At 38.4% G+C, this 15,532-nt stretch overlaps 1 protein-coding gene across 5 annotated transcripts in view; it reads right to left on the bottom strand.

Annotated features, from left to right (window-relative positions):
• Window positions 1-216: 216 nt before the first annotated feature.
• ARL14EPL (ADP ribosylation factor like GTPase 14 effector protein like) overlaps window positions 217-15,532 on the bottom strand; it is a 28,930-nt gene continuing 13,614 nt past the window's right edge. For 2 of the 5 annotated variants that reach the window (XM_055298702.1, XM_055298705.1), the window contains 3 exons: window positions 9,989-10,093; window positions 7,925-8,064; window positions 2,566-3,328 (listed from right to left, as the gene is read on the bottom strand). In XM_055298702.1, the coding sequence (XP_055154677.1) occupies window positions 3,106-3,328; window positions 7,925-8,064; window positions 9,989-10,084 (459 nt within the window). In that variant the 5' untranslated portion in view covers window positions 10,085-10,093 and the 3' untranslated portion in view covers window positions 2,566-3,105. Of the gene's footprint in view, window positions 3,329-7,924; window positions 8,065-9,988; window positions 10,094-10,325; window positions 10,419-11,945; window positions 12,030-13,815; window positions 13,884-15,532 lie in introns of those variants that run through there. The other 3 variants (XM_055298704.2, XM_063612939.1, XM_055298703.1) reach the window with 3 other exon arrangements.

The raw sequence follows: 15,532 nt of genomic DNA, 5'->3' as shown, positions 1-15,532 counted from the left end.
AGGTTTCCTTCCATTTTATACATATTCATGAAGACATGCTATCAGCATTGAAAGATAGCCAAGCAGAAAAAAGTCCTATCACACTGACAAGACAATTTCCTTGGGTAATGTAATCAGATAGTACAGCTGCATTCCTTGTTAATCTGAATTTAGTTCAAATAGGTAAAGAGCTTTATTCACTTTGTAATAAAAATTAGACACTTGCAAAATAAGTTTCGGACAACTCACATAAATTTATTTTCGTAATAATTATTTATTGCAAGAGATTTTTAAAAAATACATTGAAATGGCATTATATCAAGATGAAATAACCTGATTTCTAAAAGTGTACTTCATCAAATGCTTTACTAGGCTTCCATAATAGCAGTATTAGGTGTCCGCTTAGTTAATTATGCAGTTTTTTACTTCATTTTTTGTCTTACTTGGAAAATTTACCAATATAATTTTTCAACACACTTTTTAAGCCAGATCATTTTAAACCAGATTCCTTAAGACTGAGTGACAAGAGGAGACAGCAGGAAGGAGGCTTTAATGCTAATTTGCCTAGGATTATTTTTTAGCATGAAAATTGGACAACTGATGATATAGGGCAGTGTTTCTCAGATGTATCAGATCATGAGACTTAACTGCGATGCTTGCTTAAAATTACGGAATCCCAGGTCTCATTCCTACAGGTTCTGATTCCTGAGGTTTGGGATGGGTCTTAGGAATGTTTATTATATTAAAAGCACTTAATGAGTGCAGTGTAGGAAATATGTGGCATCACTGAAAGAACTCTGACCTAGTCTTAGTGTTCAAAACACCAGGGCTGGTAGTTCTTCTGTGTGTCCTTACCTGAGTCATTTAATCTCACTGGGTCTAAATCTCCTCAGTTGCAAAGGTACAAAAACAACAAAAAACAAAAAGAGTTTGGCCTTAGTCCATAAACCCCACGAAGACAGGAGCCCGGCAGATTTTGTTCACTGCCTGATCCCCTGCACGTAGCCTGCTACCTGTCACAGAGCAGCCTCTCTGTTAGTATTTGTCGACTGATTCACTATACGGATGAGCTGCAAGGCTCTTTTTGGCCCTAAGATTATAGGATTCTAAAATGAAGAAGTAATAAATGCATTTGGTCTGCCAATTACAAAATAATAATTATTCTCAAAAATAAAACAAGATATAAATTGAAAAAGGCCCTGCTTGTTTTTACTGGTTTCCGGGCTGCACATTCCTGGTGAGCATTTCAAAGAATGTGATTTGGGTAATTTGATTTTATGTCTTCCTTACTGGGCTGTGATGGTTAAAGGAAATGCAATTCATTACCATGTTAACACAATGTTTAGTTCATGGTGTATGCTCAACAAAAGTAAGTGAAATCTGGAAACCCCAGTAAATTCTATGGAGAATGATGCAGAAGAATGTAAGTTCTCTTGCTCCATGGACAGGTGTACTGTAGTCACACCATTACTTTTAGGACTTTTCTTATTTTAGTCCTAAAACATACGTCAAGCACCAAATCCAGAATTGTCAGAAACGTTCCCTGGCACAAGTAGATTGTGCAGAAGTGATTGCTAAAAACTGATTATGAAGGAAAAATAAATCCTGAAAACTCTATTTATAAAAGGCCGGTCATGGTTGCTCACACCTCTAATACCAGCAATTTGGGAGGTGAGGCAGGCTGATCACTTGAGGTCAGGAGTTTGAGACCAGCCTGGCCAACATGGTGAAACTCCACCTCTAATAAAAATACAAAAATTAACCGGGCGTGGTGGTGCAAGCCTGTAATCCCAGCCACTTGAGAGGCTGAGGCACGAGAATGGCTTGAGCCACAGAGGCAGGGGTTGTGGTGAACCGATATCGTGCTACTGCACTGCAGCCTGGGTGACAGAGGGAAACTCCGTCTAAAAAAAAAGAAAAAGAACAACAGCAACAAAAAACCCTCTATTTATACTATTTCAAATTTATTTTAAAACTTAAATGCTCCTATTTACTTTTAAATTTTTATTACATTACTTTATTTAAATACTTCCAGCTTCGTGCAGTGGCAGTATCATAGTCAATGAGGTTTAAAGACTTTCTTACATTATGTATCCAAAATAATTTAGAGAAGGGGTTCTCAAAGTGTGGTCCCCACATCAGCAGCATCAACATCACCTGGGAACGTGGAACAGATGGTTGAGCCCTGTCCCAGATTCTGAGTGTGGGGCCACAAAAATCTATGTTTTGACAAGTCCTCCAGGCAATTCTCATGAATGAGAACCACTGACTTAGGGTTAAAAAGAGAGTGTCATAAAAAAATGAATTCAAAGAAAGCTGAATTCAATTTTTTATAGCTCTGATAATGTATCAAAATTGAAAAGACCACATCATTTATCTAGTCAATTGCTTATCAACACACTCAATTAGCAAACATGCAGAAAATCATTTTTGTATAACTTGTTTCCTCTCTATGAAAAAAAATCCTGAAATACTGCTTCTGAAATCAAAAATATGCAAACTCCTGGCTTTTAGGATATTAAATTCCTAACTTCTCAATTTTACAAGTGCAATACAAATTTTAATGATTAAAAATACTACCAAGTGTTACCAAATTTCATTTCAATGTTATTAAAACATGAACAATAAAAAAATGAGGCTACGGGTATACAGTGCAAAGTCACAGTTTTTTTTTTTAATCCAAATGGCAATTCTGATTCACAGCTAGTGATGTATAAGATTCTAAGGATAACTAGATATTATAAATTTAAGATTCTATGTTCTATGTAAGAAAAGCTCTCAGCTACAGAGTTTTGAAAACCTTAAAGCTACATTTTCTCAGATATCAGCAAAGAGGGAAGAGAGTTTTAATTTGAAGGCAGAATAGAGATGAGGGTGCTGATGAAAAATGCTGATCCCTCCATTGTTACATTCTTTGGTTGCATGTTAAGGAACTTGAAAATTGTTAACACAGTTAAGAAGGTTACAGAATTATTGCCGATTCTACATTGTTCTGGGGCTTGACAGAACATGAGTCTTCAGTATGTTTTCTCAATATTTCCCCCAAGCCCTAAAATTCACCCAAGAGAAACAAGTCGACTTAAATGTGTAAGAAGAAGAAACGAATCAGGCCATATGCAAGAGCACCTAGTCAGGAACATTAAATGGCAATGTGCTGATGACCTCTCCAGACTCGGTGACGATGGCATCGTAAACCCACCGTCGGTTGCAGCGACACTCGGGCCCACATTTGTTAGAGTTACACTTGGGGCATGGATAGAAGCAGCCCAGGCAGTTCTTCTCTAGACAATCACACAGGTCAGCGTCATTACAGATGAGCCTGCCACTTTTATCGTACTTCCTTATTACTCTACAAAGGAAAACCATGACATTAACATGACAGTGCAATCATCCTCAACATTGAGAATAAATTAGTGTACAATCAACATCATACACATGACCATTTTACCCTGAGCCAGAACTCCAGAGATTACCAGAAACATTGGTACTCTGGACCAGAACTCCAGGGATTACCAGAAACACTCCAGAATATTGCATGGCAGTGACGTCATGGGAAATTCAGTCAATATGAGATCAAACAACTTCCAGTACAGCCAGGCTTGTCATCTAGAGTAACACTTCATTTTTCCACCATTGCTGGGAAATGCAGCAATCTACCTAAGAAAATTATGAGGAATAGCTAACTAAAGCTTCCTCCTACAAATGCCCTGAAGTTTTCTTTAAAATATTATCATTCTTGATGGCTTTTTCCCTAACAAATTTTTTTTTTCTTAAAAGCACTATGCCAAATGCAACTACCACATTTTTGTTACCTAAAATTAGAACTGTCAGTTATTACACCATAATCATTTGAAGAAAGAAAAGCACCTTTGCTAACAGTCTCCAAGCGCCATTTCTTCTTTTCCTTTCCTATTCTGCTTTTTACCCAGTGTGGAGGGAGAAAGGAGGTGACCAAGAATGGAGGATCATACATTGTAAGCTCGGAGTGAAGGTGAGATGCTATGTCCCAGAGGATAGCTCAGAGTCCAGACTGTCTCTGTCAGCCTCTACAACATGGCCAGGGACAAAGGACTTTCACAGGAATCCTACCACCTTCTCAAACCCAACCATTTTGAAACAAATCCTTCAAAACTGAGTTGCTTCAAAACCTGAGAATAACAAAAAATACCTCTGTACAGCTTACAGCCGTTGTTACCACTGAAGTCCAAAAGGCTGGTGGTCCTAAGCTAGTATGGCAAAATTACGTATAATACTCCTGCACCCTTTGTCCCTAAGCAGGCACAATATCTCCTCTCCTTCTGTTCAGCTAAGTAATATCGTTCCGTACTGTTCCTTTTCCTAAGAATGCAGGGAAGGGAAAGGATTAGTCATTATGTGTACTTGCTGCCTGATGATCACGCTTTAGCAAGAATGCCTTCTAATGAAAATTCACATTTGAAGTACTTTATTTGTAGAATGAAACTCTTCCTAAGCACCCCCAGGAAATTTAGCAGAAAAGGACATTTTAAATCTATTATAAGAATGATGGAGTAGATGGTCCCGAAATCAACCTATAGCACAGGTCAGATTCTGTCCTCCCTTTGCCTTAACTCAAATATTCTCCTGTGTTGGTAAGGTTTTATGGTTTCCTGCCCATTTGATGCTTTTTTTTTTTTTTTTTTTGGTAAAATCCTGACTTATACACATCAAGGCATGAAAAATATATACACTATACGCATAGATAAAGAAGAATAAAACAAACTTCTGTGTGCCCACTGTCCAGCTTAACAAGAGTGTTAAAGCTGTGAAGTCCTCTTCAATCCCCACCCATTGCATACGTCTACCCTCCCCTCAAAAAGGAACTATACCTTGATGTTATAAAAGTCACTTCCGAAGGCCTTTTCTGCATCAATGGAGATAATCATGTGGTTTTTGTCTTTGGTTCTGTTTATATGCTGGATTACGTTTATTGATTTTTGAATGTTGAACCAGCCTTACATCCCAGGGATGAAGCCCACTTGATCATGGTGGATAAACTTTTTGATATGCTGCTGGATTTGGTTTGCCAGTATTTTACTGAGGATTTTTGCATCCATGTTCATCAGGGATATTGGTCTAAAATTCTCTTTTTTGGTTGTGTCTCTGCCAGGCTTTGATATCAGGATGATACTGGCCTCATAAAATGAGTCAGGGAGGATTCCCTATTTAACAAATGGTGCTGGGAAAACTGGCTAGCCATATGTAGAAAGCTGAAACTGCATCCCTTCCTTACACCTTATACAAAAATTAATTCAAGATGGATTAAAGACTTAAATGTTAGACCTAAAACCATAAGAACCCTAGAAGAAAACCTAGGCAATACCATTCAGGACATAGGCATGGGCAAGAACTTCATGTCTAAAACACCAAAGCAATGGCAACAAAAGCCAAAATTGACAAATGGGATCTAATTAAACTAAAGAGCTTCTGCACAGCAAAAGAAACTACCATCAGAGTAAACACGCAACCTACAGAATGGGAGAAAATTTCTGCAATCTACTCATCTGACAAAGGGCTAACATCCAGAATCTACAAAGAACTCAAACAAATTTACAAGAAAAAAACAAACAACCCCATCAAAAAGTGGGCAAAGGATAGGAACTGACACTTCTCAAAAGAAGACATTTATGCAGCCAAAAAACACATGGAAAAATGCTCATTATCACTGGCCATCAGAGAAATGCAAATCAAAACTGCAATGAGATATCATCTCACACCAGTTAGAATGGCCATCATTAAAAAGCCAGGAAACAACAGGTGCTGGGGAGGATGTGGAGAAACAGGAACACTTTTACACTGTTGGTGGGAGTGTAAACTAGTTCAACCATTGTGGAAGACAGTGTAGTGATTCCTCAGGGATCTAGAACTAGAAATACCATTTGACCCAGCCATCCCATTACTGGGTATATACCCAAGGGAATATAAATCACGCTGCTATAAAGACACAAGCACACATATGTTTATTGTGGCACTACTCACAATAGGAAAGACTTGGAACCAACCCAAATGTCCAACAATGATAGACTGGATTAAGAAAATGTGGCACATATACACCATGGAATACTATGCAGCCATAAAAAATGATGAGTTCATGTCCTTTGTAGGGACATGGATGAAGCTAGAAACCATCATCCTCAGCAAACTATCGCAAGGACAAAAAAACAAACACCGCATGTTCTCACTCATAGATGGGAATTGAACAATGAGAACACTTGGACACAGGAAGGGGAACATCACACACCAGGGCCTGTTGTGGAGCTGGGGGAGTGGGGAGGGATAGCATTAGGAGATATACCTAATGTAAATGACGAGTTAATGGGTGCAGCACACCAACATGGCACTTGTATACATATGCAGCAAACCTGCACGTTGTGCACATGTATCCTAGAACTTAAAGTATAATAAAAAAATTATATATATATATATATATATAAAGTCACTTCCTTGTTTTGCTCTTAGTTATGACACATATGTAGGTATCCCTAAACATAGTGTGATTTTCCTTTTGTAATTTGCTTTGTTAGTCTGATCATGAGTTAAGATTCTTCCATGATGGTACATGTAGCTGTTCAAATATTTTCACTTCTATATGTATTCTACTGTATAAATATACCAAAAGTTATTTGTCTTTTCCATTGTTGATGGACATTTGGATTATTAACAGTTTATTTCCTTTGCTATTTCAGTGATGCCATGAAACTTCTTAAACATATCTCCCTATACATGTATTAGACTTTTTCCAAGATATTAATATATACTCAGGAGTGAAGATGTTAGGTCATAAGGCACATAGGTAACACCGAGCTGTTTTTAAATAGTGGTTGTACCTTTTTACGCTTAATTCATATCTCATAGCTTCATCAGCTCTGATGTCAACAGACTAAATTTTGAATCCCTGGGGAGTATGGCACTTCTCTGTATGTGCTGATGAGGTTCGGTATTCTGAATGTTTATTTGTTGTTTCCTCTACGAAATGTCTGTTTATCATTTTATTAATTTTTCTATTAGGATATTTATACTTTTCTTATTGACTTGTAAGATTCTTCATATATTTTGGATGCTGATTTTTTAAATTATTAATAACTTCTACTTTATGGTGTGTCTTTCACTGTTTTTACGGAGTTTTTAATGGGCATATTAATTTTAATATAGTCAAATTTATCATTTTCCTTTATAGTTTGCTTACTCTATTTATTTTATTTTATTTATTTATTTATTTATTTATTTATTTATTTATTTATTTATTTATTGAGATGGAGTCTTGCTCTGTCGCCCAGGCTGGAGTGCAGTGGCACGGTTTCGACTCACTGCAAGCTCTGCCTCCTGGGTTCAAGCGATTCACCTGCCTCAGCCTCCCAAGTAGCTGGGACTAGAGGCGTGTGCCACCATGCCCAGGTAATTTTTTGTATTTTTAGTAGAGACAGGGTTTCACCGTGTTAGCCAGGATGGTCTCGATCTCCTGACCTAGTGATCCACCCACTTTGGCCTCCCAAAGTGCTGGAATTACAGGTGTGAGCCACCGTGCCCAGCCACTTTACTTAGTTTATGCTTACGATGCACTAACAATCATTGTGCTTGATGATAGTCCTGTGCCCATTTAATATCCTGAGTTCATTCCCATGGTTATATTATTTATCCTTCTAATGATACATTTTTGTTACTTTTAAATCATCTTTCCTACTAAAGCCATTACTCTATTACAGGGCTATTGAAGCCTTTTAAAAAAATCGATTCCTAATTCGGGATTATAGAATATTTTTCTGTTTCTTAAGTTTGCTAACGTCCAGACACATGGGTACTATTATATTTTAGAAGAGATATTTTAAAATAATAAATAATAAAAAGAGGGAATCTTTAATTGCTTTGTCAAGGAGAATTCATGCATTTCATAATCCCATAGATCAAATATAATACGTCAGAATCTTACTTGTATTTTGTAGAAAAATATTCATTCATCTTTGACATCCGGGCTTTCTTTTTCTGCTGCCTTGTTTCAGGATTAAAGTCTGCTACCTGTGGTCCAGGGTTTTGAAATGCCAAGCATTTTAACTGCCGCTCTATTTGTTGCTATTAAACAAATAAAATGTATTAGTAGTAAGAACCAGATAGTTTTATCTGTTTTACATTTCCCCAAAATGAACTTTCAGTAACTTTCACCACAATGGCATGAAAGTATATATGTTTTACACAAAGAAATGAATGGTTTAATCTAATTAAATTTCAAAAGATGGTGTAAATTTTCTCAAGTTGGGCCATTCTTTCTGAATAAAGAAATAATATAACACTCACAAAATAAAAATGTAAAAAACAATCAAGGGGAATAGAAGAATTCTTTTAAAACTGCAAAATGCCACTCAGCTTTCCAAATTTGATGGGGATGCACATCAGAATTAGCATTTGATGTGGGTAAGGACAAAGGGGTAGAAGCCCTTCCTCAGCTGTTAGCTAAAGAAGCCCATGTAGTGTCTCAAACCGCAGTGAGAACCCAAAGGAGATCCAGCACTCCCCTTCAGTGCCCTGGGATGCATTTCGGAGCTACTCCCTACCCGGGACTGGCCTCTATGGGGGGCTCCAATTCAGAACTCAGCCACCTGAAGGATTGACTTTCAGTCAAAGCCAGATTGGAACAAGAGAAATATTGCTAGGATAACTTTCTAGGGCATAGGGGGACATTTTCAAAAGTCTCTGTAGGTTTTATTTTCCTTTCTTTTTTTATTTTTTTTGAGATAGGGTCTCGCTCTGTCACCCAGGCTGGAGTGCTACGGCGTTATCATGGCTCACTGCAGCCCAATCCCCAGGGCTCAAGTGATCCTCCCACCTCAGCCTCCCATGTAGGTGGGACTACAGGCACGCACCACCATGCTCGGCTAATTGTTGTGTACATATACAGCAGAGATGGGGTTTCACCGTGTTGCCCAGGCTGGCCTTGAATTCCTGGGCTCAAGAGATCCACCATCTGCCTTGGGCTCCCAAAGTGCTGGGATTACAGGTGTGAGCCACTGTAATTAGAAATTAGATGGGGCCTGAGCTGAAAGACAATTAGAAATTAAATGGGGCCTGAGCTGGAAGACAAACAACAAAATGCTTCAATCGAATATTGTACTAATAACTTATTGTGAACATATAGCACATGTCATGAGGGAAGAAAATGCTCTTTTGAAGGAATGTAGAAGAAAATAATCTAGAAGCACAAAAACATATAGGCTGACATATACATGAAATACTCCACCTGGAAACAAAAGGGAACCTTTCAATGTAGGAATTTCAATGTAACAAATTAGTAACAGAATATCATGGGCTTTTCTGCAGTGTATTTAGTTTAATAAGAGTCTAGTAAGTCTAAAATAATATAATACTTCTTTTAAATTTCATCTTGGTGTATATGGGTTTGTTTCATAAACTTAACCTTAAACTGTTCTGCATTAGGTATGGTTACGACATATATATACAACTTAGTACCACTGATTACTATTCTAAGTAGCACAGCAAGGGGTTAACAACAGAGACCCAGGGTCACCTGCCTGTGCTCAAGCCTTGGCTCTGCCATGTGCTAGTGGTGGGCCTTGAGCAAATTCCTACGTCTCTAGGCCCCAGTTTCTCTCTTTGTAAAATGGAGTTAACAATAGTATGATGTGATAAGGATTAGATGAGTTAATACATACAGTTTTAGAGCCATAACATGACATAATAATAACAAAGGTTCATTAAATAAAAACATTTGTATATATTCTCCACAAAAAGCAGAATTTTACTGTACAGAACACTGGGCTAAAAATCAGGGTACACAGGAGGTGGAGAGGAGAAAGTTGAGGTGAGAGAAGCCCGCAATGAGCAGTAGGGCGGAGGGAAAGCTCTATCAGCCTGGGCGGCAGAGCTCCTCCCTGTGAGGTCCTGCCTGGGCCCACCTTCCCACCCACATTCATGGGCATCTCAGAGATTCTCGAGGGGGCACTCCCCAGTAGCATGGAATCATAAAATCTGTGTGCCATACCAGTTGTTTCTGTCCAATTTGACAGTTCTTCTCAGGAAAACTATGATCTGTGTGTCTCTCTTGAATGGAATTGTTTTTCTCTGATTGTTCATTCATCTCTGATCACTAAAAAAGTAATTGGAAAAAGTAAAACAAATTAATATCATCTATCTCCAGTAACTTTATCTGGTGATTCTTTTCTACTCTCCCTCCACATCTCACTTTTTTCAAAGCCAGACTGTATCTGTACTCCCAGCACCTTTTCTCCTACTCACTGTTAAACCTTTCATCTGACTCTCCCAGACCACTCTACTGAGGCTCTCCTCTGCCAGGGGTTCCAGGAGAAAATCAATAGTACCTTTGACAGTCCTTAGCATCATACACCTCTCTTAAGCAGGATTAAGAAGACTCTGAGTTTTTAGAACTCTATTCTTCCTTCTTTACCCACACTCTTGAAAGAAAAAGTATGATATGTTAATGCCATACATACACAGTAATGTTGTGAAAAGCTCATCCACTCCCATGGTTTCAGCTGACACCTCTTCATATACCATTCCCACAGTGACTCCCCAAAGCCTTGACCTCCTCATTCAACTTTTCCGATAAATTTCTAATGCAGCTTGTGCTAAATGGTAATCAGGTTTTCATAAAACTCCACTGCTAAAATGCCTGTAACTTACTTCTTCTAAATTACTTCAGTAGTATATATACAGGGTGCGTGTGTGTGTGTGCGTCTGTGTGTGTGTGTGAGAGAGAGAGAGAGAGAGAGAGAGAGAGATAGATGGAGCCCATACAAGATGGTAAGCATGAGTGACAGTCCGGGGCTGGTCTGCAATGTTCTATCAGAAAGGACCAGTCTCCAGAGGAGGCTTCCATAGGCCCTGCTGTTTTCCCGGACTATCATCAACTACCAATGCTCACTACAGGGTGCCATTTCTACCAAAGGAACTTAGGAGTTAGGCATTATCATGTTGGCTTGACTCATTTAGCATCACTTCTCTGCTGACCAACTGGAAATTCCAATTCTGTCAGTGGGAAATCTCCAAACTGCCCTCGACAGTGGCTGGACTAATTTACATTCTCACCAATAGTGTATAAGTATGCACAATGGAATACTATGCAGTCATAAAAAGAACTAAATCATCTCTTTTGCAGCAACATGGATGCAGCTGGAAGCCATTATCTGAAGTGAACTAACACAGAAAAAGAAAACCAAATACTGCATGTTCTTACTTATGTGGGAACTAAACGCTGGCTACACATGGACAGAAAGATGGCAACAATAGACACTGGGAGCTACTAGGGTGAGGGGAAATGGGTTGAAAAACTACCTGTTGGGTATGATGCTCATTACCTAAGTGCATTATCCCCCTTAACAAACCTGCATATGTACTTCCTGTGTCTAAAATAAAACTTGAAAGAAATAAAATACTCACATTTAAAAAAAAATCACCTATTTATTTCTCCTTATAAAATTCAAACAATGGTTCTCAGGAAAAGTAAATAACGGCTACTTTAAAATGCATATATTCATGAATAGAATTCATAAGCAGATACATATATATACAAAATAAACACATTAAAGCCTCAATGGTGAATTTAATTTTGTTTATCTTGACTTTTCAGTCTTTGCATTTGCTGCCATAATTTCTACTGCCATTATTTTGGAGAATTTTAATTTACTTTTTTGTGCATGTTAAGTAAATACTAAGGGCCGTGAAAAAATGTAATTTATAATAACTATTATTTCTAATTGGAAAATACAGTGACACTGCCATAACGACTTACATGTGATGTTTTACAGCACTGCTGGAGTTTCTTACTGCCCTCTCATAGCCAACTTATATCTCTTTTATGGTCCTTCAAACTATTTGTTGGCTTAGCATATTATGAATGAAAGAAAGGACACATTTAAAAGATGGCAAGGGCAAGGAGGGCAAGGGCTGAAAAACTACCTATTGGTTAATTAGCTCTTTACCAAGATAATGAGTTCCATCATAATCCAAACCTCAGTATCATGCAGTATACTTCTGTAACAAACCTGCACAGGTACTTCCTGATTCTAAAATAAAAGTTGAAAAGGAAAGAAAAATTAATTAATTTAATTTAATTAATTACACTTAGTCTACATCAGTTTTTGCTTTGATACCCTCACATGCAATGTCAGACCAGATCAGCCAAACCTTCCTATGAAGAGTTTTTCAACTTGTAGAAGATAAAAATCATACGGAGCTGTTTCAAAAATCACGAATTTTCTTCTGAATCTCAGACCTACTGAGGTTGTCATTTGCAGGAAAGAATCTGGTATTCTGCGTAATTAATAAGCTCTCTGATGAACCTGATCATTAGGCTATTAAAGGAAATACTAGGGTAGGAAAAGTAGGTATAATTTTCTCCATGCAGTCTTTCCATCTGATGGTAAAACTATTGTCCATATAGATGGTCCCTGACTGAAGATGGTTTGACTTAGAACTTTTTGACTTTATGATGGTGTGAACGCATGCTCCTTGATTTGCCATGGGCTATGTCCAAATAAACCCATTGTAAATTGAAAATATCATATGCCAAAAACGCACTTTCTACTTAAAAATATTTTGGGTTTATCAGTACGTAACCTGATCATAAATGAGAAACACTGTGTTATCTCCCCCTCCCCGACATCATAATTCATTTAATACATTCCAGCCCTGTAAATATTCTGAAATCAGGAATCTGTTTATTTCATTCCTATTAAAATACTTCAATGACTCTTCTCTGCCAATAATATCCCACTCCTCTGGTATACCAGTGAAGGTTCATCATAGCCGTCTCTAACCTTTATAGGCGCATCTTCTGTCACACCCACACTTGGACCAAAGTTACCTGATCCCAGTAACTTTGGTCGAGGGATCCCACTTGAGTTGCCATAGATGTCAAAGTTTTACTTATGTTCATCACTTCTTCAAGATAACAGTAGCTCTTAGACATGCTACCAGATCTTGTTTGATGTGTTAATAATTGGGCACATATATTACTGTCATAATATTTTGATAAATGTATTTCAGTATAACTGGTTTTCTTTCTTAACTTACAGGTTTTATTTTATACAATTAAAAATAACATTCTGAGAAATGGTCCGTAGATATCACTGTCTGCCAAAGGGATCCGTGACACAAAAATAAGATTAAGAACTGCCAAAAGGCAGAGAGAACCTACTGCCACCATCTCCACTGATGATGGTGATGAGAAACAACAGTTCCCAGCTCAGGATCATTTAAACTATACAAGATGCTCATCTTCAAGCAGGCTGGAAGCCATATGCATGCTAAGCTATTGCATTTGACAGGGATACAAAAAGTGTGAAATCAGGTTAATAAACTGATTTGTCCTGACATTGTGTCATATTGCCTATGAAAGAGCCATAAAGTGTTCTAACACAAAGAGAAGAGGCTCCCCCAAGCATCAGACTCCTAGAGCAGAGCTAGTCAAAGTGTGATCTGAAGATGGAGCAACTGTTTAGTATCAGTATGGGGAAAAAAAACAGGCTTGGGTCAGAATAGAAATCAACCGCTTCATTAAGCATGTAGGGTAGTGTTGGGGTTTTAAAAGCAATATCTCAAAATGAAGGCTTCAGAAATAGCCTCAGAAGCAAAACTTTCTCTCTGTCTTCTGCCCTCTTATCTCTCAGTGCCATTCTCTTCTGAGGCTGGCCATAGAAACTAGAATTCCTCTTCCCCAAGGTGGGTTAGAGAAACCAGCACCCCTTTTCTCCAAGGCCAGCCATAAAACCTTAAAATATTACTCTAACTTTTCCTCCGCCCTATCTGTGTAAAAACTGACCATAAAGAAATCATCAATATCTGACCTACCTTGTTTGACTGTGGGTCATAAGACCCATTCCAGAGAGGGTCCCGCCTTATACCCAGAAGGAAGGAACACATGCTCAGAGAGTCCAGGGAGAATATAGAGACACGGGACTTGCTGGGTTTCCCCACTTGGTCTATTAGCATTAGATCATACATTCTTTGGCAAATCATAGTTTTATACAGCTGTCCATACCTTGTTGAACCTAAGCAGTACAATTTTCTGTATTTTACAGCTGAGGAAACCAAGGCTCAGAAGATCATTTGAGTCACAAAGATACTAATAGGCTGCATGGGTTTGGATCTCAGATTTAGGTGACCCCCAATACTATGCCCTTTAAGGATAAAACACTGCTCCAAGATTTATTTTATTGGTTATTACCATCTCTACACAGAAGCCTGGGGAAAGAATAGGAAAGGATGCACTTTAAATAATCTCAAGGTTTCCTCCTTCAGCTTTTCTTCAGTAACACAACTCTCAAAGGGTATACTAGGAAAGAAAAGCCTCATGTTTAGGGCACATGAGCCACGTCTGACTTCAGGATTGGATTCTGAAGAAAGTCACTATATGAGTCTTCTCCAGCTGCTATAACAAAATATCACAGACTGAGTGGCTTAAACAACAGACATTTATTTCTCAGAGCTCTAGAGGCTAGGATGTCCAAGATCAAGGTGCCAACTGTGTCAGCTTTTGGTCAGGTTCTTTCTGGCTTGCAGGCTGCCTGCTTCTTGCTAAGTCCTCACAGGGCCTTTTCTTCGTATGCACACAGAGAAAGAGAGGCTGTTTTCCTCTTACAAGACCAGCAATTCTATCAGATTAGGCCCACGCCCTAGGACCTCATTTAAACTTAATTACCTCCCAAAGGCCCTGTCTCTAAATATAGTCATGCTGGAATTCGGACTTCAATTATGAATTTGGAGAGGACACAGTTAAGTCAATAGCAGTCATATACAGATGAAATTACCCTTGAAAATCCCTTCAGAAAATGCTACATTGAAATAACCCAACACAGCCAGGCATTTCTTTAGCACTGGAACAGATTATTCCTTAGGGTCAGGATCAGATGAAGCAGCTGGCTTATACATAGGAGCCATGATGGCTGAATTATCCATGATGGATATATGATGTTTATTTTTAAGCCTCAGAATACCACACCCTGGCAAGGTGTGGAGGCCTCAGGAACCACATTCCTTGAGGGAATGGCACCAGGTCCATCCCTCTATCTTCACACTCACTCTGAGGCACAGGTCACTGAGGGGCACTCCAGACAAAATGACTCATACGTTTATCACTTCCATTTATGTTTATGATGCTGTGGCAGGTAGAATTGAATTTACATCAGTTGATTGCGTCTTGCATGGGGTAGAATGAGTATTTTTCCATCATTACCCCTATGGACACTAGCAAATTATCAAAGCAAGAAACGTTCCATTTAAATTCTAGCATAAAAGTTGGTCTCTGTTTTTACTCATAGCGGATAATGCCACTTATTCAGGGACACTATCTGTAAGATATCTCTTGGAATATATTTGGAAGTGAAAGATACACACACATATATACAAGACAAGAGGGTCAAGCTATTTTAATCTCATTCTGTCTCTAGTCTGAATTCCTATACTTGCTAAATTTATGGGTCACTGAGATAATTGACAGGTGAGTCAATCCAGGGGCATATCTGGTAGAGAGAAAGGATGCCTGTGCGGGTGGTCAATTAAGTCATTC

Source organism: Symphalangus syndactylus, chromosome 11, assembly GCF_028878055.3.
Source record: "Symphalangus syndactylus isolate Jambi chromosome 11, NHGRI_mSymSyn1-v2.1_pri, whole genome shotgun sequence".
Classification (NCBI taxonomy): domain Eukaryota; kingdom Metazoa; phylum Chordata; class Mammalia; order Primates; family Hylobatidae; genus Symphalangus; species Symphalangus syndactylus.
Note: the sequence above shows the minus strand (reverse complement) of the source record. Positions and strands in the feature narration are given on the sequence as shown.